The sequence below is a fragment of the Gorilla gorilla genome, chromosome 17, assembly GCF_029281585.2.
Source record: "Gorilla gorilla gorilla isolate KB3781 chromosome 17, NHGRI_mGorGor1-v2.1_pri, whole genome shotgun sequence".
Classification (NCBI taxonomy): Eukaryota; Metazoa; Chordata; class Mammalia; order Primates; family Hominidae; genus Gorilla; species Gorilla gorilla.
Window position 1 is genome coordinate 79,993,789 of NC_073241.2, and position 20,694 is coordinate 80,014,482.

The 20,694-nt window shown below is 49.5% G+C and overlaps 1 protein-coding gene across 7 annotated transcripts in view; it reads left to right on the forward strand.

The window, feature by feature from the left end:
• The window catches only part of MAPK4 (mitogen-activated protein kinase 4), a 169,556-nt gene that overhangs the window by 144,323 nt on the left and 4,539 nt on the right, over positions 1-20,694 (forward strand). For 4 of the 7 annotated variants that reach the window (XM_055368529.1, XM_031003749.2, XM_055368530.1 and 1 more), the window contains exons 3-5: positions 8,540-8,684; positions 15,359-15,520; positions 19,370-19,583. In XM_055368529.1, the coding sequence (XP_055224504.1) occupies positions 8,540-8,684; positions 15,359-15,520; positions 19,370-19,583 (521 nt within the window). The remainder of the gene's footprint in view (positions 1-8,539; positions 8,685-15,358; positions 15,521-19,369; positions 19,584-20,694) is intronic. The other 3 variants (XM_055368533.2, XM_055368532.2, XM_055368531.2) reach the window with 2 other exon arrangements.

Sequence of the window (20,694 nt, forward strand, 5' to 3'; positions counted from 1 at the left end):
TGAAAGCCAGCGTGACAGATGTCTATTTGTGGCTTGACAGTTAATGCATCTTACTAAAAGAAGCCATTTGCACACAGACTGGCCTATTAAAAATTAATCACTTTGGCCTAGCAGGGCTTCTCACTTAAAGATTGCTGTCCATTGTCATGCAGCACCCCAGGATGCTAATGCCCCACAGAGGAGAACTTGTAGCCCCTCCAGCAGCAGAAGCAGATAAGGAAACTGAGGCAGAAGCAGCCCAACCAAATCATCCCTCCACCCACCTCTCTACCCAGCCCAGCCACTGGTCCTGGTGAGGATGGTGGTAATGGAGCTGCCAGTCCTGGTACATCACTGAACAAACAGAACATGTTATCCTGTCTTTGAACTGTAATAGGATTCAGAGTTCTTGATTTGGACCCCATGAGGATAATGTCCAAAGCTTTTATCAGACGGTGAGCTCTAGCTGAATTAGAAGACAACCACATTTCACCGAAGTGCTTTTTAAAAAGAAGCCCAACTCCATTGCTCCCACTTTCCTGCTGTTTAAAAGTAAGGAGAAGTACATTATGCTAAATGAAATAAGCCAGATGCAAAAGGACAAAGCCTGTATGATTCTGCTTCTGTGAGGTCCCTAGAGCCATCAAACCCATACAGATAGAAAGGAGCATGGTGGTTGCCAGAGGCAGGGGGCAAGAACAATGGGGAGTCCTTGTTTAAGGGGGACAGACTTTCAGTTTTGCAAGATGAAAAGAGTTCTTGGCCGGGTACAGTGGCTCATGCCTGTAATCCCAGCGCTTCGGGAGGCTGAGGAGGCAGGTGGATCGCTTGAGCTCAGGAGTTCAAGAGCAGCCTCGGCAAAATGGCAAAACCCCATCTCTACAAAAAATACAAAAATTAGCAAGGCATGGTGGCCCGCACCTGTAGTCCCAGTCACTCTGGGAGGTTAAAGCCCGAGGATCGCTTGCGCTTGCAAGTCTTACTGGGAGACTGCAGTGAGTCATGATCACGCCACTGCACTCCAGCCTGGTGACAGAGTGAGCCTCTGTCTCAAAAGAAAAAAAACAAAAAAGTTCTGGAGATGGATGGTGGCGATGGTTGTACAGCATTGTGAATATACTTAATGCCACTGAACCGTATGCTTAACAATTAAAATGGTGAACTTTATGGTATGTGTATTTTATCACAATTAAATTGTTTATGGCAATTTTATTATAATTTTTTTAAAGTCAAAGAAAATGACCACACAGGGCCTGGAGTGTCCAACAAGGGCCTGCAGGCCTATGGGAATTTATATGAGCTTTTGGTTGATTTCCATGGAAACCTGGGAAGAGATGGTGAATTTCAGGATCTGTCCAGGATCCCCCAGAGGGTGGAGTGGGGAAGGGGCAGCCCTGAAAGGGGATCAGCAGATCAGCATTTGGGGCATCTTAGAAGTTTATGAAAATTCAGTGCAGCTGATTTAGCCGAACGATTTCTTCACCCATGTTTACTTTAGCTGCATAATAGAACATGCCAGATGATTTCCCAGTGATTGCGATGTGAGCCAGGCTTTGTGACGTGTTCCCTCCCTCAATTTGAGAGAGTCCCTGCTGCATGCTTTCCTGCAAATGAGTTTAATGGAATGAGTTTGCTATTTGGCTGTGGTTATTATTCCTTTTTTAAAAAGGTTTCTCACGTGCCTCATATGTACATTGGCACAAATAAGAATTATGCCTTCAGAGGGAGATGACTATAGAAGAAAGGCTGTATATGTCTGCTTCAGCGGGACCTCTGGGAGGATGTTGTTCTTCTAAATGATCTTTTGATGAGTGTCTGTAACTCAAAGAATTAACCCCTATTATAGGTCAGTCTGCTGCTCGGTTTGAGAAATCTGCCTGGCCTGTAAGTAAAGCAAATCATAATTTCTTAGGGCAGGCCAGTATCATAAAGACCATCTAGGAGCTTGCTGGTCCAAGTGTGGTCATCTGAACTGCAACATCAGCATCACCTTGTTTAGACTGAGAAATGGAATCTGCGCTTAACCAGTCGAGGTCCTCAAGGGATCTGAGAGCACCCCAAAGTTTGAGAAGCCAAGCTTTAGGGTCTCCACCAGGAAGACGGTTTTGGCACATCTCTCCACGAGACTGTCTGTTCTGTGCTTGGACCCTCTGCTTGTCTAGACAGCCCAGGCCCCCACAGAAAGCCCTGGCAGCCTTAGAAGTCTCTCTTATGTGCGAGGCAGTGGAGCCCTCTATTCAGGTCAAAGGAGCTACATCTGCACAGCCTGGGGTTGAATTCCAGCTGTGCCACTTATAGCCTGTGTGAGTATGGACAGGCTGCTTACACTCTCTGTGCCTCAGCTTCCTCCCTGTAAAATAACTATGATGAGAGTCCCTACCTCATGGGATTGCTGTGAGGATGAAATGAGTTAATCCATATAAAGCAGATAAAACAGTCTGAGGAGCTCAATAAATGTTAGCTGGTATTATCATGTTGCATAGATTTCTGTCTCACACATTGGCTCTCGGCTGTCCCCAGAGCCTCAGAGAACAAGCTTAGCTCCTCTTCTACATGACAGCCTTGCAAATGTCTACAGGCAGCTCTCACGCCCACCCCTTCCATGTCCTCCAGACTAAAATTGCCAGGTTCTCGTGCAACAGGCCTTTGATTTCCACTGCTCCTCCACCAGGAGGGCTCCTGGGAACCCAGTCCCCTGAAAGAATCACAGTCTCCCTGCCACAGCCTCACTTTTCCCCTAAGTTTTTCTTCTTCCAAGGAAGCGCAGTGCCAGGGGCCTTCCTGAGGCCTTCCTGAGTCCATTAATCCCCTGCTCTCCAGACTGCCCGGGGAATTGGGGGAAGTGTGATGGGGTGGAGAGGGAGCACAGAGCCTGCAGCCTCCTTGCTCCACCAGTGCCCACCTGCTAGTAAGACTTGCAAGGGCCCCACTAGGGGCACAGGCCTGCCCAGGCTAATTAGAAAAGCAGAGACACACATGGCCCTTCTGCAACCTATGCTGAAACGCCTTCCGCACTAGGAGGGGGCATTCGCCTCCCCTGGGGAGCTCATTCAAGATGGAGATTGGAGGACCCCAAGTCGGCAGCTCTGAGTGGTCTGCACATTCACAAGCACATCTCTTGAAGTGCTTGTGAATTCACAAGCATGTCATTGGGGATGGGGGAAGTCCTGGCAGTATGAAAGTGATGAGTGCAGGAGCCAGACACCCCTGATCACTTCCCAGTTACAGCACCTTGAACCAGTCATTTTATTACTCTGTGAAGGGCCTGCATCAAATTCATGTAAAATACTACTACAGTGCTGGGCACAGGGTAAGTCCCACAGAAATGTTGGCCATGATTACTTCCTGGTCCTTACATTTTTTCCATATTAACATTTCATCTCTCTAACCATGTGAAATGCTCTTTGAAGACAAGGGATGATCTTAATCGTTTTCCCATCCTTCACACAGGGACAGACACCTTAGGCTCCCAGGACACATTGCAGAAACTTCTGATTGGGAAGGCGAGGCTGTCAGAGACTCTCATCATCCTAGCCTGGAAACAGGGGCAGCCCTAAACATTGCTTCAGCATGAAAGGAAAAGCAACCCTTCCCACCCTGTCCTCACCCCCCAGAGCTAAAGTTGACTGGGCTTTTATTCTTGGAGAATGTCATCTCATTTAAATTCACCATACCATACCAGGCCAGGCGCGGTGGCTCATGACTGTAATCCCAGCACTTTGGAAGACTGAGGTGGGAGGATTTCTTGAGCTCAGGAGTTCGAAACCAGCCTGGGCAACGTGGCAAAACTCTGTCTCTACAAAAAATACAAAAATTAGCCAAGTGTGGTGGCGTGTGCCTGTAGTCTCAGCTACTTGGGAGGCTGAGGTGGGGGGATCGCTTGAATCTGGGAGGTGGAGGTTGCAGAGAGCCAAGATGGCACCACTGCACTCCAGCCTGGGCAACAGAGTGAGACCCTATCTCAAATAAATAAATAGGCCGGGCGCGGTGGCTCACGCCTGTAATCCCAGCACTTTGGGAGGCCAAGGTGGACAGATCATGAGGTCAGGAGATCGAGACCATCCTGGCTAACACAGTGAAATCCCATCTCTACTAAAAATACAAAAAAAAATTAGCCGGGCGTGGTGGCAGGCACCTGCAGTCCCGGCTACTCAGGAGGCTGAGGCAGGAGAATGGCGTGAACCTGGGAGGCGGAGCTTGCAGTGAGCAGAGATAGCGCCACTGCACGCCAGCCTGGGCGACAGAGTGAGACTCCGTCTCTAAATAAATAAATAAATAAATAAATAAATAAATAAATAAATAAATTCATCATACCCATGAGGGATTAGTAGGCACATTATCATTAAAGTGTGTAGTAGAAAGTTTATTGGATTGAGCCTTCTCCCCCAACCTTCCAACTCCCACACGCAAGAGATCAGGCAGTGGGGGCACAGCAAGGGCAGGCACAGGAGACTTGGCTCCAGATCAGAACTGGTGCCCACCCAGCACGGGCTTGCTGGAGCAGCTTGGAGTGCCCACCCTTCTGGAGTGACTTTGATCTAGGCTGTTCTGAATTCCCTGGCAGGCAGCTGGGATCGAGGGCTGCTTCCCTGCTCCCTCTGCAAAGAGAATGCTCAGAGCTTTAATTATACCTTCTCTCTAGATCCTTCAGGGGCCCCTAATTATGCTCCTCACAGGGCAGCTGCTGCTAGATTATTTCCCAAACACCTCTGAAGCTTTTAAAGTCAAAGCCTCCCATGGGCTGTGTGTGACTCTAAAGGGACAGCAAAATGGGTGGATGGGAGCAATAGCTGACGAAGGTCCCAAGGCCCCTTAAAAGGGTCTAGAAAGGAAACCACGTTCATCTGCCTCCCAGTGGGAACAAGGTGGCAGGAGGAAATAGACGATTAGGAAGGGGCCACTCCCATCTTGTTTCTTGTGCTCTGAGTGGTGGTCACAGAGAACTGTGGGAGTGTGCACTTCATGTCTTCTCAGAGCAGTGATATCACAAAGCCTCACATAAGAGGCTGGCCCCAGCTGGCCTGCAACAGCCGCGTGCAGACGCACCCACTTGTGCGCCAAGGGTGCCTGCTGTCCTGCTCACTCCTTCCTCGGCCACCCTGTGCATGGGCATGCCCTGCCTGGGGAGACCAGGTCTGATCACAGAGACATGTTCCTCTCTACATCCAAAAGGAGCTGAAACTATCCTCACCCTGCAGGCTTGGGCAGAGAGCTATTTGGAGATTTTTTTTGAGCCAATATACTTATTGATTTATGAGCTCTTTTAATAAAATTGGGTCTCGACTTCTGGGTATTCTTTAAAGTTTTTTGTTTTGTTTTTTTTTTTTGTAGAAAATTATCCTGAATTTCACCCCATCCACTCGACTGCAACTCCTCTCTTGAATTCTGATCACTAGTACCATGTTGTGGGCCCCAGAGCCTCTCCCATTCGGACACCCAGGGCTCAGCTCAGCTGACAGCAGGGCCCTGGTCCACTGTGTCTGCCCCCAGACCTGGGAATGGAGCTTTCCATATATTCCCATCTCCCCTTCCTGGGGCTTCTCTTGCACCAGCTTGGCAGAAGACACTGCACCTTCCCAAATTCTTCTCAGCCTTGTGGCTTCTGAAACATATCAACAAATCCCCTTTAAGTGTCGGGCACAGTGGCTCATGCCTGTAATCCCAGCACTTCGAAAGGCCGAGGTAGGCAGACTGCGTGAGCTCAGGAGTTTGAGACTAGCTTGGGCAACATGACGAAACCCCATCTCTACAAAACATACAAAAATTAACTGGGTGTGTTGGTGTGCGCCTGTGGTCCCAGCTCCTTGGGAGGCTGAGGTGGGAGGATCCCGTGAGCCTGGGAGGCAGAGGTTGTAGTGAGCCACTGTTGCGCCACTGCATGTCAGCCTGGGCGACAGAATGCGAGAACCTGTCTCAAAGAAAACAAAAACAAACAAAAAATCCACTTTATGTTTTTTTAAAGAGTGTGAAGAACAAGTAACCATAGGAAGATAGCTAGTAGTTAAAAATTCAGCAGGCTCTTGTTTTTCATTAAAAAAAAAAAAAAGGAAGAGCTGGAAAGCAACTGTCTTAGCTCCTGTCATGACCTGATCTGTAATTCTGGCCCGAGGGCAGCCTTACCCATGTCAACATCTTTCTTTTACTTTCAGAGCAAGTGTTTCAGAAGAAAGCCCCCTGTCCTCACTTTTCTTTAACCCTAGACTCTGAAGAGAGGCAGATGTCAATTCCAGACCATTCTGTTTCATAAAAGACTGTGCATATTTACATATCAGAGAAAACTCCCCTGAAGCTACCTCCCCTCTGGGTACTCTTGCTTTAGTCTTTTCCCTGACAATCTCACCCTCTGACTGAAAATAAAACCAGACTATTTTTTTAGAACCCACCCACCTAAAAATGAACTTCTACAGACAGTATTTGGCTTGTTCCTGTAACTTTTAGAATCAAACTTAAATTCCTAACGGCCTACTGTACACACACCATGGATGAGTCTCAGACGCATTGTGCTAAGTGAAGGAATTCAGACTCAAAAGGCTACATACTGTCATTCCATTTATGCAGAAGGTAAAACTAGAGAGACAGAAAAGAGCAGTTGCTAGGGGCTGGGACTAGGGGTGACCAGAAGAGGGCATGAATAAATTGTTTGAGATGATGGAATTGTTACGTATCTTGATTGTGATGGTGGTGACATGACTATGCTTTTGTCAAAACTCACAGAACTGGTGAATTTTACCCTATGTAAATTATACCTCAATAAACTTGACTTTTAAAGCAATTAAACTCTTATAAAAATGACATTGGCCCATCCTTTTTTGGAACAAGATAAGGCATAAGTGGCTATCAACTTATATAAACTCCACACCCACCTTGGAAAGTGGAACCTGGACCACCTTGTAGTCAAGTGTATAAAAGAAGAGGATCAGTGGTCCCTGCAGAAGGTGCCTACATTTGGGAGGAGGTTCAGACCATATGAGATGTTTCTTTTTCATCCATTCATTCAACAGTTCAGCAGTGTTTACTGAACACTGATTAGGAGGCATGGGGCTGGGCTATGCACAGTAGCTGCATAACAAGACACAGCTGCTGCCCATGAGGGGCGCGCAGTCTAGTGGTCCTTGGAGGGGTGGGGATGCAGAGAAGTAAAGAAACAGCAACAAAACAAGGAAACTTCTGAGAGGAAGCTGGCTTGAGCGTGTCAGCCGGTAGCGCGATGAGTACGAGGATATCCCTCATGGAATGTACACAGTCAAATGCACAAAGGACAGAAGAAGAGGGCACATTCTACAAATTTTAAGGAGTTCATTTTGGTGAGAGTATTGAGGCCAGTGTATGGGATGCTCTATGATTTCCAGCTGAAGGGTGTCTTCTGCTTTTCCTCCTTCCTTCTACCAGTTTGAGGCTCTACTCGGAGGAAATATGTGCCACAGAGGGGAGGAAACTGCTGTCCTTTCCAAAGGTTTTAGACATTTAATAAATCTTTGCTGAACAAATTAAGGGATTTCAGATTAATAGGTCAAAAGCTCCTGGGTCCTGGCCTTCTTAACTTTTCATCTGCTTTAACCTGAGACTGTGATACTTCTGCATCAGTAGAAAGGAAAGTGCGGATGCTAAACTGCGAAGTAAAAGACCATCCCTGGAATCTCCCATTGGATCTCTTTGGTCCTAACTGTCTCGCCTTGACCCCCAATGGATCTATACATTTTTTTCCTTACATTAGAAAGACTGTTCTAGGGAATTCAAATGGACATTTCCCAGATGTCACTCTTGGCCCAGTTTTCTGAATTATGTAGAAAACAATTTCTAAATTCCCTGGGTATATTTTCCTAAATCATATATGGGTATATGTCCTCGCTATATACCATAAGGAGGGAGTCCATCTCAGACCACAAGCCATGGGCAAAATCAGCTAGAAAGTTTATCCCCCAGCAAGACACAGTCAGACTCCGAGAATCTCATGGACCAACAAAAGCTGTGTCCACTTTGTTGTTCAGGACTGCTTCCACATAGCATTTTCCTGCATCCATTGTGAAGATGGTCTTATCTGTTCTCAGCAAGAGCCTGGTGCCTGGCTTTGTGGCAGCATTAATTCTGATCTTCAGTGTCAAAGCAACCAGCTTGAGTTCAAGCATATGGCTACTTCTGAGATTCATCCACTGGATACAGAAAATGCCAGAGTCTCATGGTTACTCTGTTGCTAGCAGTAATGAACTTGAGCAGGGCTCCTGTTTCTCCATCTTCTTACTAGACAAGGGCAGAGTTACATCAAGGTGGGGTGTGAAATCATTTCTTCTAAAATATTAATAACCTGAATTCCTTTCTATAAAGGAGAACCCTCGGATCTTGTAACATTCTCTCACCAAAGCATTTGAACCCCACAAACCAGGCCCAGCCCCTCTAACCAGACCTCTGTTCACTCATGCTCCTTCAAGATCAATGGGAAAGGGGCAAGAATGAAAGGGACCCTGAAAGAGGTCTGTTTCATGGGAGGGGAAACTGGAAGAGGCGTGGGAGGAAGGGTATCCAAAAATGACTGATCAGTGGAACCAGAAATTTTGTCTTTCAGGGTTATCTGTCAGAAGGGTTGGTAACAAAGTGGTACCGTTCCCCACGACTGCTCCTTTCCCCCAATAACTACACCAAAGCCATCGACATGTGGGCCGCCGGCTGCATCCTGGCTGAGATGCTTACGGGGAGAATGCTCTTTGCTGGTGAGTTGCTAACTATGCCACCTTCCTTCTCATCTGGTGTCGTTCCATAGAAAGGGGAAGTGAGTGCAAAACACTTACAATCACAAAACATGTTCATCTTTTGCTGAAATTACTTCTGTGGCTTTTATGACACTATTTGGAGGCACCTTATTATATTGTCAGGCAAAAATACTGGAGAGGCTAAAAAAAGTAGCCTTTTGAGCACAGAAGTTTTTGCAATCAAGTAACTACTTTGCTATGACCTAAATGCTTGTGTTCCCCTAACATTCACAGGTTGAAATCCTAACCCCCAAGGTGATGCTATTAGGAGGTGGAGCCTTTGGAAGGTGATTAGGTCATGAGGATGGAGCCCTCATGAATGGGATTAGTGCCCTTGTAAATGAGGCTGGAGGGAGCTTTTTTGCCACTTCCACTGTGTAAGGACACACTGAGATGGCATCATCTATGAAGTATGGGCCTCTCACCAGACACCAAATCTGCCAGCTCCTTAATATTGGATTTTCTAGCCTCTATAACTGTGAGAAATAAATGTTTGTTGTTTATATGCCACCTAGGCTATGGTACTTTGTTATGGCAGCCTGAATGGACTTAGACACACTTCTACTCAAACATCTTGAGACTGATGGCTGCAAACACACCCACCCTACATTTTTAGCCCCTTCCTCCTCCCTCCCTGCCACTGTTCCCTGTCCTTTGGCCACACCAAGTGACCCACTGTTTTCCTAATCTATCATCATTTTTTGTTCACTTTGGCACAAAGACCTCCTTCTCTGCTTAGAAAACTCCTATTGAACCTTCAAAACCCAGCTTATGTCTTGTCCTCCACAATGTCTCTCCTAATTCCCCAGGGCATGAGTCATCCTTCTTGGCTCTCCCATTGCACTTCATACTCATTCTCGCACTCTCCCTCTTTGCTTGGAAGAGCACTTGCTCTCTTCACTCCCTCTCTTCCATTCTCTCCTCACTCTGCAGTGTGGTTCACGCCCCCTCCATCTGTCTGAAGCTGTTCCCACCCAAACTGCCGTGTTCTTAATCCAGGGAACCCATTTCAGCCTCATTCTGTAGCAGTAGTCAGCGACGATTGTCACCTCCTTCTTGAAACCCTCTTCCCTGGGTCTCATCCTCCCTCTCTGGCAATCCCCCCTCAGTTGCTTCTCACCCACCATGAGCTCTACTTCCTCTGCACTATGTCCCTCAGCCCTTCCCAAGTTTCCACACTCAGCCCTAAATGCTGCTGTCACTTACTCAAATGTTCCAAACCACCGTTGGTAGAGGACCGTGGTGAGGCCAGTCTCCACACGTTCTGGCTGCAGCGTGAGCCCCGTGGGCCTGCCTCCTTGCCACCTGTCCTCTGCCTGGATTCCATGCCCCTACAGAACTCCGGGCCTCATATCCGGTCCTCCTGCCTGACCTCTCTTCTCAGTGCTTGCAGCCCTGCCCTGTCCTCCTAACCATGCTGTCTTGGCCTCAGCCTCCCTGTGAGTGCTCTCCCCGCCTCCGCAGCCTGCCCTGCTTCTCCTTAGGGGACACCGTCTCCCCTCAGCTCTGTTGAGTTGAGGCTATCCTTTCTCCCATGCCCTGTACACAGAGCGGGATAGAGCCTCTGCATCCTCCTTGCTCACCATTGCTTGCCTGCTATTAACAAAGCAGCCCTCCTCTGTGGCCCACCAGATGGCCCCTCTTCTTCTCTGTCTTGTCCTCCCGTGCCAGCACCTCATCTCATCTCCCATCATCCCCCACACTGAGGCTGTTGGCACCTACATCATGGCCTCCCTCTCCACAGTTGGTCCCACATCATTCTGGCTGTGAGGCTGATGTGGCTCACTTATCTACTATCCTGGACACAGAGCCCCACATCCTCAGTTCCTGGGACGCTCACTGCCCTTGTTGTCAGCCTGTCCTCCCCACATCCACCCTGGACTTTGTGTCATCACCCAGAGCTGCTCAGGGGAGTAGAGATCTGAAGCGAGTATCAGAGTGGCAGACGCTGGGGAGCTGAGTGTCCAGGGAATGGAAAAGGGCATGAAAGCTGGAAGGCCTGAGAAGTCCCCACCCACCTCCTTGCTTGATCATGACTGCAGTGTGGCCCAGGGGGAGCGTGTTTTCTCTTGGCAATCAGCTCACAGGAGGCATGGCCAGCACTCATGGCCTGCATTGGTAGGCCTAGACTTCTGGGGCTACCCCACCCTTCCATGTTGGGAAGGGAGGGGGAGAGTGAGGGAGTAGGATAGCCTTACCCCAGCCCCCTTTCAGAACCCCAAGACCTAGTAAGATTCCCCCCACTGAAGCCCCTGAATCCCACAAAACATAAGACAGCAGTGGCCCTTCTAGTATCCCCTAAGAGCAAAGGTGTGTCCTTAGCATCCATGTGGGCTCCCTCCACCCTGAAATCTCTGTCTACAAATCTGAGCCTGCAAGTAGCAGGGCTAATCAAGATTCCCTGTGGCCCCACGGGGAGCCGACAATCTCAGTTGCTGGCCTGTTGTTCTTGTTCACTGTAGAGTGACCACATATGGGCAGCTGGTGTAATAATTAGCTCATGGGCACTGCAGACCACCTAAGCCCACAGGTGAAAAGGAGCTGCCCACTCACCTGTCAAAGCCCCTGGCTCTCACAGCTGCTCATCTGCTGTGTGCACAGAACATAGTGCTAAGGATGGGGAGAGGGATTGCTGTGGGACAAAGGGACAGTGAGGAGGCAGGGGGAGAAAGTCAGACAAGGCCCTCTCCAGGGAACTTATGGTCTTGAGACAGAATTTTAGATACCAGCCCTAGAAGGGGCCCAGGACAGCCCACCTCTTGTTTAACAGGTGATTTGGTTTCAAATAATGCAGGGTGGGAAAATGAGCTCAGAGAAGAAGAAATGGCTAACAGTGGCCTTTCTGAGGGAACACCAGCAGAACATTAAGAGAAAGCCATGTCTGAATAGCTAAGAAAGTCTTTATTGTGTTTTGTTTTTGTTTTGAGACAGAGTCTCGTGCTGTCCCCCAGGCTGGAGTGCAACGGCATGATCTTGGCTCACTGCAAACTCCACCCCCCATTTCAAGCAATTCTCCTGTCTCAGCCTCCCGAGTAGCTGGGATTACAGGCATGTGCCACCACACCCAGCTGATTTTGTATTTATAGTAGAGACAGAGTTTTTGCCATGTTGGCCAGGCTGGTCTCAAACTCCTGACCTCAAATGATCCACCTGCCTCAGCCTCCCAAAGTGCTGGGATTACAGGCATGAGCCACTGCACCCAGCCTGCCAAGAAAAGATTTATATTGGGCACAGTTAAATCTTAGGCACCATAGGAGCAGATTTATCTAATAAGGAGTAATGAGAGACCCAGAAAATGTAATCTCTCAATCACAGCAATGAGGGAATTATTCAGTGCTATGCTGGGCTAGTCACTCTTTCATTCATGATGCTAACTTCTTCCAGTAAGTATTTAAAATACATGCTATATATAAAACATATATTAATATGATATGTTAATATTAATTATATGTTAATGTAACATTAAGTAACAAGAAAAGGTAAAATAGGTTGGGCATGGTGGTTCATGTCTGTAATCCCAGCACTTTGGGAGGCCGAGGTGGGCGGATTGCCTGAGGTCAGGAGCTCCAGACCAGTCTGGCCAACATGGTGGAACCCCGTCTCTACTAAAAATACAAAAAAATTATCTGGGCGTGGTGGCATGCACCTGTAATCCCAGCTACTTGGGAGGCTAAGGCAGGGGAATTGCTTGAACCAGGACGGTGGAGGTTCCAGTGAGCTGAGATCGCGCTACTGCACTCCAGCCTGGGCGACAGAGCGAGACTCCACCTCAAAAAAAAAAAAAAAAAAAAAAAAGGTAAAATAAAAACAATGGCAGGAAAGTCAGATGAAGCTGAAGTCAGGGCTTATGTCCAAACATTTAGGCCCTGAGTACAAATGTCTTCATTTGCCCCCTGGACTCTCAGGAGCCCCTACAGTTTTCCCTCTGGTGGATTTTGTGCTTGGGGTGGATCCTTGACCACGTGCTGGGGATACAAGTCTGAGTAAGACATAGTCTCTGTTCTCAAAGGTCTGATGGTCCAGCGGGGGACACAAAAGGGTTAAAAAAAGAAAAAAAACAATACACAGTGAACCTATCTGTGCCCAGGGTGAGCCATCCTGCTATCTTATTTTTCCAACTGAAATTGCACAGACCTCCCAGTTCCGTATTTTCCAGCCAATTCAAGGCAGGGGAGAAAGGAGGAACAGGTGGGAGGGAGGTCTCGCCCTGGACTCTGACTCAAAGACTCTTCCCACTCCAGCCATAGCCAGTAAACCCTGGATGGCTCAACATCTCTGGCCCTGCCACCACGATCTGGGTCATAGGTGCCTGGCTGCCTCCGTTCTCCCAGCCTTGAACCCTCAGCTCACTGGGCTCTGCTCCAGCTGCCCTTCCAACAGGCTGACAACCTTCAGGCCAGACGGAGAAGAGCTGGGCTTCTCCGTACCACAGCAGGCAGGTGACTCACTGAGAGCCCAGACGAGACTGTATAATCCACAGTCTACTGGCCTCTCATCTTCAGGCTCACTGTCTGTGGTCACGAGATGGTTGCAATCGCTTTCAGGTTCTCATGCAGAAGTGTCCAACGAAGAAAGGTAGGGAGGGGTCAGCCAGGGCAGCCAAACAGCTCTCCTCACATTTCTCTCTTACCAGGGAGGAACACCTTCCCCGGAAGTCCTTCCAGGAGATTCCTGTCCCTGTTTGATTGAATCACATGGCCTCCCCTTGTTGCAAGAGAGGCAGGGAAGGCAACAGCTGGTGTGACATGGAAAGGACCTTCTTTCAGTAGGAAAGGGACATTGACCATAGTATCCTCCATGCTTCACACCTTCTCCCATTTTCAGTGGTGGCTTAGTAGACTCAGTGTTAAGATGCCTCCCCCAGGTGACGTCTGTCACAAAGAATCACTCACGGATGATTAGGACATAAATCCCCAAGGTGGAATTATTCCATCAGCTTCTCTCAAAGCCACTCTTCCCCGCTCCTAGAAGCAAAGGAAGTCAAGAGTTATTAAACATCTGCTACAAGCAAGGTATTTCTCCCAGAGCCTTCATCTGCCAACACACTTGACTCCTTATAATACTCATTCCAAGTATAAATAATCATCCTCATTCCACAAGGGGTCGGGGAGCTAGGTCTGCCTCCAGGGCTGTCTGCCACCAAAGCTCTTGCTTTCTGCCCCAGGCCATGGATTCCCAGGGAGGCCCCACTGGCTGCCTCCCATATGACACCATTGATCTTGGGCAGGAGCAGACAAGTGAAAGAGGCTCATTCTCTGCCCCAACCCTCGCTGTGGTTGAAGAAGCTACTCCAAGCAGAAGGTTGTGTATTACTGGTTTGTGTGTCACACAGGAGAGGGGTCAGGGGCTTGGGAGCAAGGTCCCACCATCTCTGTCTGCAGCTTGATCACCCATTGACCTCATGGTCCCCTGGTGAGTGGTGTGGAGTACACGTTTGGAGAGAGGACCCCACAGGGGGCTTCCAGAGCCCTGAACTGACCCAATGAGTCCACTGCAGGGAGAGGCCAAAAGGACCTCTTCAGGAGAGAGCCTGAGGCAGTAGGCACTTCTTCGGTCAGTATTCATTCACATGTGCTTAGGGCCACAGAGGGAACTGCGGGGGGACCTGGGAGAGCCCTCATCCTAGGCTGGATGACTGGAAGACTGGAATCCCATGGGAATTCATGGCAAGGGGAGGGCCCTCTGTGCAGCTGGATGGGCAGGGAAGACTTCTTGAGGAAGGAGAGGTATGGCTGAAGTTTTAACCTAGTAGAGCTAAGTGGAAAGGCAACTCAATCAAAAAAGAGACAATGGAAGTACAGAAGAACAGCCTGGAGGTCAGAGAAGGACAGCAAGGAGACCCATCTGTCCAGAGCCAGAAATGCCATACGGTGGCCAGTGGTTGTCTGGGTGTGGGAGATGAGTTGAGTTTCTGAGACAAAGACTGAAGCTTCTTATGAATGAAAACTATGCCTCACCGATTCCCAGCAGCCAGCGTGATGCCTGGCATGGAGAAGGTGCTCGATAAATAACTATTTATGGAATGAGGGAATAAATGAATGCTTGAGTCCATCCTGTCCTACCAAAGTGCCCCTGCAAACCTGGCATAGCCTGGCCTGCCTTTCTTCTCCCAAGGAGCACAGAGGCCATGTGCTCAAGACACATCCCAAACCCAATTTGTTATTCCTGATTTGTTTTTCTCTTGAAAGTTTCCTAGATGGAACCCTCTTAATTAGAAACCAAAAGGTATGGCTCATTCCCAGCCTTAAAACTGTTTCCTTCCCCATCCTAGTAAAGATTGTGCAGAGAGGTCTATGGGAAGTTGCACTTGGAAGGCCTTGAGCCAGGCTGTTCCCATTCTTTAGTGCTGACTTATATCCAGCTGGTCTGAGACACAGAATGGTAGGGGCATAGATGGGGCCTTGCAGACTACCAGATTCAACTCCTTCTTTCTACTTTTGACAAAGCCAAGCCCCAGAGATGTCAGCCACCTGCCCACAGTTGAGCAGCAAATGAAGACCAGAACCCTGGTCCCAGCCCAGTGCTGCCCCACTGCCCTGTGTTGTCCCTCCCAGAACACCTGGCATTGCTTTTGGGCTACTGCACACCACAGCCCTTTGGACAGCACACTTAACCATCTGGCATTGCCTCCCCAGGGGCCCATGAGCTGGAGCAGATGCAACTCATCCTGGAGACCATCCCTGTAATCCGGGAGGAAGACAAGGACGAGCTGCTCAGGGTGATGCCTTCCTTTGTCAGCAGCACCTGGGAGGTGAAGAGGCCTCTGCGCAAGCTGCTCCCTGAAGTGAACAGTGAAGGTACCTGAGCCTGGCAGCCAGGCCAAGTGTCCTGGGAGGATTAGCTAGGCTCCACCTTGCGGGGTAGGGGGCAGGCAGGTCTCCTTCCAAAAGGGCAAAGCATGGTCCTTGGATATAAAAGTCAAGGCTCCCCTGCCAGTGGGCCTTTGCCCTAACTACTTCCAAGCTGTGGATGCTGAGTCCATTAGGGGCAGTCATTAGTGTTCTACCCTCGTTTCTGCTGCCTTTTGCTTCTCATCTTCCTCGCTCACCTTCCTCCCTCTCTTTCCTTCATCCTCCCTCACGTTTTTGTCCTGGAAGGCATGGTGTGCTGCAAAGAACAGGAGCTTCCTCAGCCTGAGGGCAAGACCCAGGTCCATTCCACCAGTGATGAGCTGTGTGGCCTCAGGCAAGGCCCGCCCTTCACTCCTCAGGCTTACTCCTTCTACTGTATATTCAAGGCCCAGCAGGCCTGGGAAGAGGCCAAAGGCTCTAGCTGCCTCTAGCTCTCAGAGGCTCAGGAGACTCAGTCTAGGTGACAGCATCCCTCAGCAGCCGAAACGTCCATCTTGTGACAGGTGCAGAACAAGGGAGGCAGGCCCCAAGACCACACTGGGGGCATTAATTCTGAGCTCCATTTATTACAGGACAGAAATAGACCAAAGGTGATGAATCTGATGACAAAAACTCAGGTGCGGCACAGGTGAAAGGAGGGCTCTGGATGAAGCAGGGTTGAGGGGCTCAGTGTCCTGCCCACCTGCCTCTCAATCTCCAGACATGCTCCTGAGAACCCTTCCAGAACCCCTGGGGCTCCGAGCAGCTCAGTTTGGAATCCACTGGGCCAGAGGAAGGTGACAAGATTGTACAGAAGCTTCATTATCTAAGAAATGACTTAAAAACATCCGGGGAGGGTGAGCCTAGGGAGGAGGAGTTTCTGAGGGGCGGTGGCTTAGGAGTTAAGGTGAAGCTTGTACGATAGCAGATAACCCTGAAATCTCCGTGGCTTAACCCACTTACAGTTTATTCATTGTTTACTTCACATCCAGGCAGAGTTGGGAGCATGGATGGGCAGGGGAAGATGAGTGGCTGTGCCCGGGACCCAGGCCATCAGGTCTGCCATCTTCAGCAGGTGGCTTTCAAGGTCACCTTGGGCATTCCCTTCCAGCCAAAGCCAGGGGAAGAGAGAGCAGAGACTCTTGCAGGAGGTTTTTCTGGGTCAGGCCTGGAAGTGGGGTACACACAGCACTTCCACCCCCATTCCATCAGCCCCAGGCACACAGCCATTTCTCACTGCAGGAGGGGCTGGGAAAGGCAGGTCAGAAGGGTGCCAGGATGGACGTCACATGGGACATGACTGCTGCCTTGAAACAGAAGAGGGGAAATCGTGGGACAGAGAGGACATGCTGCTTTGGGGAAACCACTGAAGGCAGAGGTAGGCCCTAGGGTAGAAGTTAAAGGGGGATTTAAGTTTGATAAAAGGAAGTATTTTCTGGGGCAGGTGTGGTGGCTCAAGCCTGTAATCCCAGCACTTTGGGAGGCCGAGGCAGGCAGACCTCTTGAGCCCAGGAGTTTCAGGCCAGCCTGGGCAACATAGGGAGACCCCATCTCCACTAAAAATATAACAAATTAGCTGGGCATGGTGATGCACGCCTATGGTCTCAGCTACTTGGGAGTCTGAGGCAGGAGGATCACCTGAACCTGGAAAGTTGAGGCTGCAGTGAGCCGTATTCCCATCACTGTACTCCAACCTGGATGGCAGGAGTGAGACCCTGTCTCAAAAAAAAAAAAAAAAGAAATGAAGAATTTCCTAGTTTGGGCTTCCCAGAAGTATCTGGGGACCTGCAGAAGGATCAGCTGTCAGGGAGAGGGAAGAGCAGATTTTCATCCATGATGGAGTCTGTGGAGCAGCTTTGGGGTTGGTACTCGACTTTTTTTCTTTTGCGACAGGGTCTCACTTGTCACCCAGGCTGGAGTGCAGTGGTATAATCATGGCTCACTACAACCTCAGCCTCGAGGGCTCAAGTGATCCTCCCACCTCAGCCTCCCGAGTAGCTGGCACCACAAGCATGCGCCACCTTGGCTGGTTAATTTTAAAATTTTTGTATAGAGACAACCCACTACTGGCCCACCTGGCCAACTACTACTCGTCTTGCTAGAAACAAGCCCAGGGTGATCTCAAACTCCCAGGTTCAAGCAATCCTCCTGCCTTGGCCTCCCAAAGTCCTGGGATTACAGATATGAGCCACTGCCCCAGTGGTGGTACTCATCTTTTTTAAAGATGATGCTGCCTGCCTCAATCTTCAGAGCTTTAATTCTCTCATTTCCTTGTCAAAAGGTCAAGTCATGGCTGGGGCCAAAAAAGGGGCCAGAGGCCCAAAGAGAGAAAAACCTGCCCAGACTTGAAGCTGGGCCCCGCACTAGACTGGCCCGATTCTTCCAGTCCTAGCAATTTGTCAGGCAGATCCTCTTTTAAGTTTGCAACTCCAGACCCAGAAACACACTCTGAGCATCAGACTGTTGGGGGTGATCAGAGTTACTGCTGCTTAACTAATTTGGGGGTCTAGGGTTACACTGCAGCACTGCGTTCTCCTGGGAGGCCAGTGACCTTCTGAATCCATCGATTTCCTCAATCACTGATGAATTTTCTTGCAAAGAGATACAGGGCTGGTGTGAGGGGCAGGTTAATGGTGCAGGCTGAGGCCCACCAGGGAGCCCCTCGGAGGGATGGGCAGCCTGGGCCTTGAGCTCAGCTCCATTTCTCCCTCTCCATGTGGGCTGTAACATGAGGAGCCAAGTCATCATTTAAGCGGACCTCCAGAGATGCCAGTGCTGAGAAGGAATCCAAACTTCTAGGCTAGTCCTTGCGCTGAGATAACCCAGGGCAGAGCTCCAAGAGCAGAGCTCCCAGGGCACCCACCCCTGCTCAAGGGAAGGGCCACCAGTGCCTGTGTGCAGAGCTGCTATCTGCTGAATTTTGGCATACATTCATGCTGGTTAGCAAACAGCCTCTCACACAAGGCTTCTGAGTGTCCCTTCCCTTCCCCAGGTTCCCACTGCCCAGAACTCCCCCTTGATCCAGACATGAAAGGACTACTGCTTGGCAGAGCAGGGGAATTCAGCCTGGTTGTTCAGTATCTGTAATATCTATCCATCCATCAAGGCTGTCTGCCTTTGTTGAACTTCCAGGGGCAGCATATGGTAGGAAGAGCTCTGAATTTGGACCCAGGAGCTCTGGGCTGTGGAGACGCTGTCCCACCCCTCGACTGCAGCATTCACCTTTCTCACTAAGGCTTTTTACTGCTGCACCTGGCACTCCAGCCTCAGGGCTTCCTCAGGAGCAGGCTCCTCCGTCCCATTCCAGCAGCCCCTTAAGCCATGACAAAGGGAAGTTGGTATATAAATATCCCAGCTTCCCTGCCCCGCAAGGGGAACCACCTCTGAGTGTGGCCCACACTGTCTCTGGAGGATCCCAGATGCCCACAGGAGTAACGTGTCATGAGTGTGCCTTGTTCTGGTTCCCCCTCACTCCCCGACCTGTGCTTGCTGGGATCCCCCACCACATAAACTACCTACAACCCCAAGCCTTGTCTCTGCTTCTGTCTCTGGAGAAACCCAGGCTGAGGCTGGACCTTGAGCAAGTCACTTGATCCTCTGAGTCTGTTTAATTCATTTACAAAATCTAGAAGGCAGCATCTGCTTTGCCTTTGTCACTGGATTGTGACAAGGGTCTTGAGAAAGAAAATGGCTAAAAACCTTTTAACAAATGCAGAAGCATAGACACCAGCACAGAATGTCACCGTGCTGAGGAATCTCCTTCTGAGCTCAACAAGGGCAACAAATGACCTTCATGTCCGGCTTTGCTCCCTGCAGCCATCGACTTTCTGGAGAAGATCCTGACCTTTAACCCCATGGATCGCCTAACAGCTGAGATGGGGCTGCAACACCCCTACATGAGCCCATACTCGTGCCCTGAGGACGAGCCCACCTCGCAACACCCCTTCCGCATTGAGGATGAGATTGACGACATCGTGCTGATGGCCGCTAACCAGAGCCAGCTGTCCAACTGGGACACGTGCAGTTCCAGGTGCTCGCAGCCCTGGGTTCCAGAGCCCACATTTCCCTGTCCTCCCATCTCTATTTTGCCTCTAATCCTCCATGACCTTCCCCTCTGTCTCCCAAGCTGCATAGCTCATTGGACGACTTCTCCAGCTTAGCTTCCTGCCTTTCTCTTGTTCCCAGACACTACCAGTAAATGACCAGTGTGAGCTGCATGTGTGGGTCAGAGGCCTTCCTTTGTGCAACACCCCCAGCTTCCCTCACCATGACTCTACTGAACATGGGGTTCAATACAGTGCTCCCCAAGGATTTAGTGAACACCATGGTAGGAGCTCACTTCTAGCAGCCTGGGAACTTGCCCTTGAAAAGTAAACTGCAACAAGGCAAGGCAAAAAAACAAAGCAGAGATTACCATTACAAAACGCTATCTCATGTTTCATGTTGGTAACTCTTAAAAATGCCATTAAAAACCAGGTTCGGTGGCTCATACCTGTAATCCCAGCACTTTAGGAGGCCAAGGTGGGAGGATCGCTTGAGGCCAGGAGTTCCAGACCGGCCTGGGAAACAAAGCAAGACCCCATCTCTACAAATTTTTTTTTTAATTAGCCAGGCATGGTGGCACATGGCTGTAGTCCCAGACACTGGGAAGGCTGAGGCTGGGGAATCCCTTGAGCCCAGAAATTTGAGGTTGCAGAGTGAGACCCTGTCAAAAAAAAAAAAAAAATGCTGTTAATGGGGGCTACATTATTATTGCCCATTGACACACAAGGAAGCTTCAGCTCCAAGGTTAAGAGACTGGCATCATGTCACACCCCTGATGGGCCTCTCTGCAATCTGCATCCATGTCAGATGCTGCTAAGCAATTATAGGACCATTTCCTGCTAAACTGGGCTTGGCTACAGAATCCTCAACAGGTGTCCCTGGAAGCCACTACCAATGAATCAGCGTTGGGTAGAAGATGTATTTTTAAACAATTTCTGCCTAGGCACGTAATGATCTCTTAGATCTTTTCCTGTTCTGACGTTCTTAGATCAGGCAGCTAAACATTTGGGCATCACCATCTGCTAATTCTGGGAGGGAGTGCTGGTAGCTGCTCAGTTTAGAAACAGCAGTCGAGGGCTCAAGCAGCTAGGACTCTG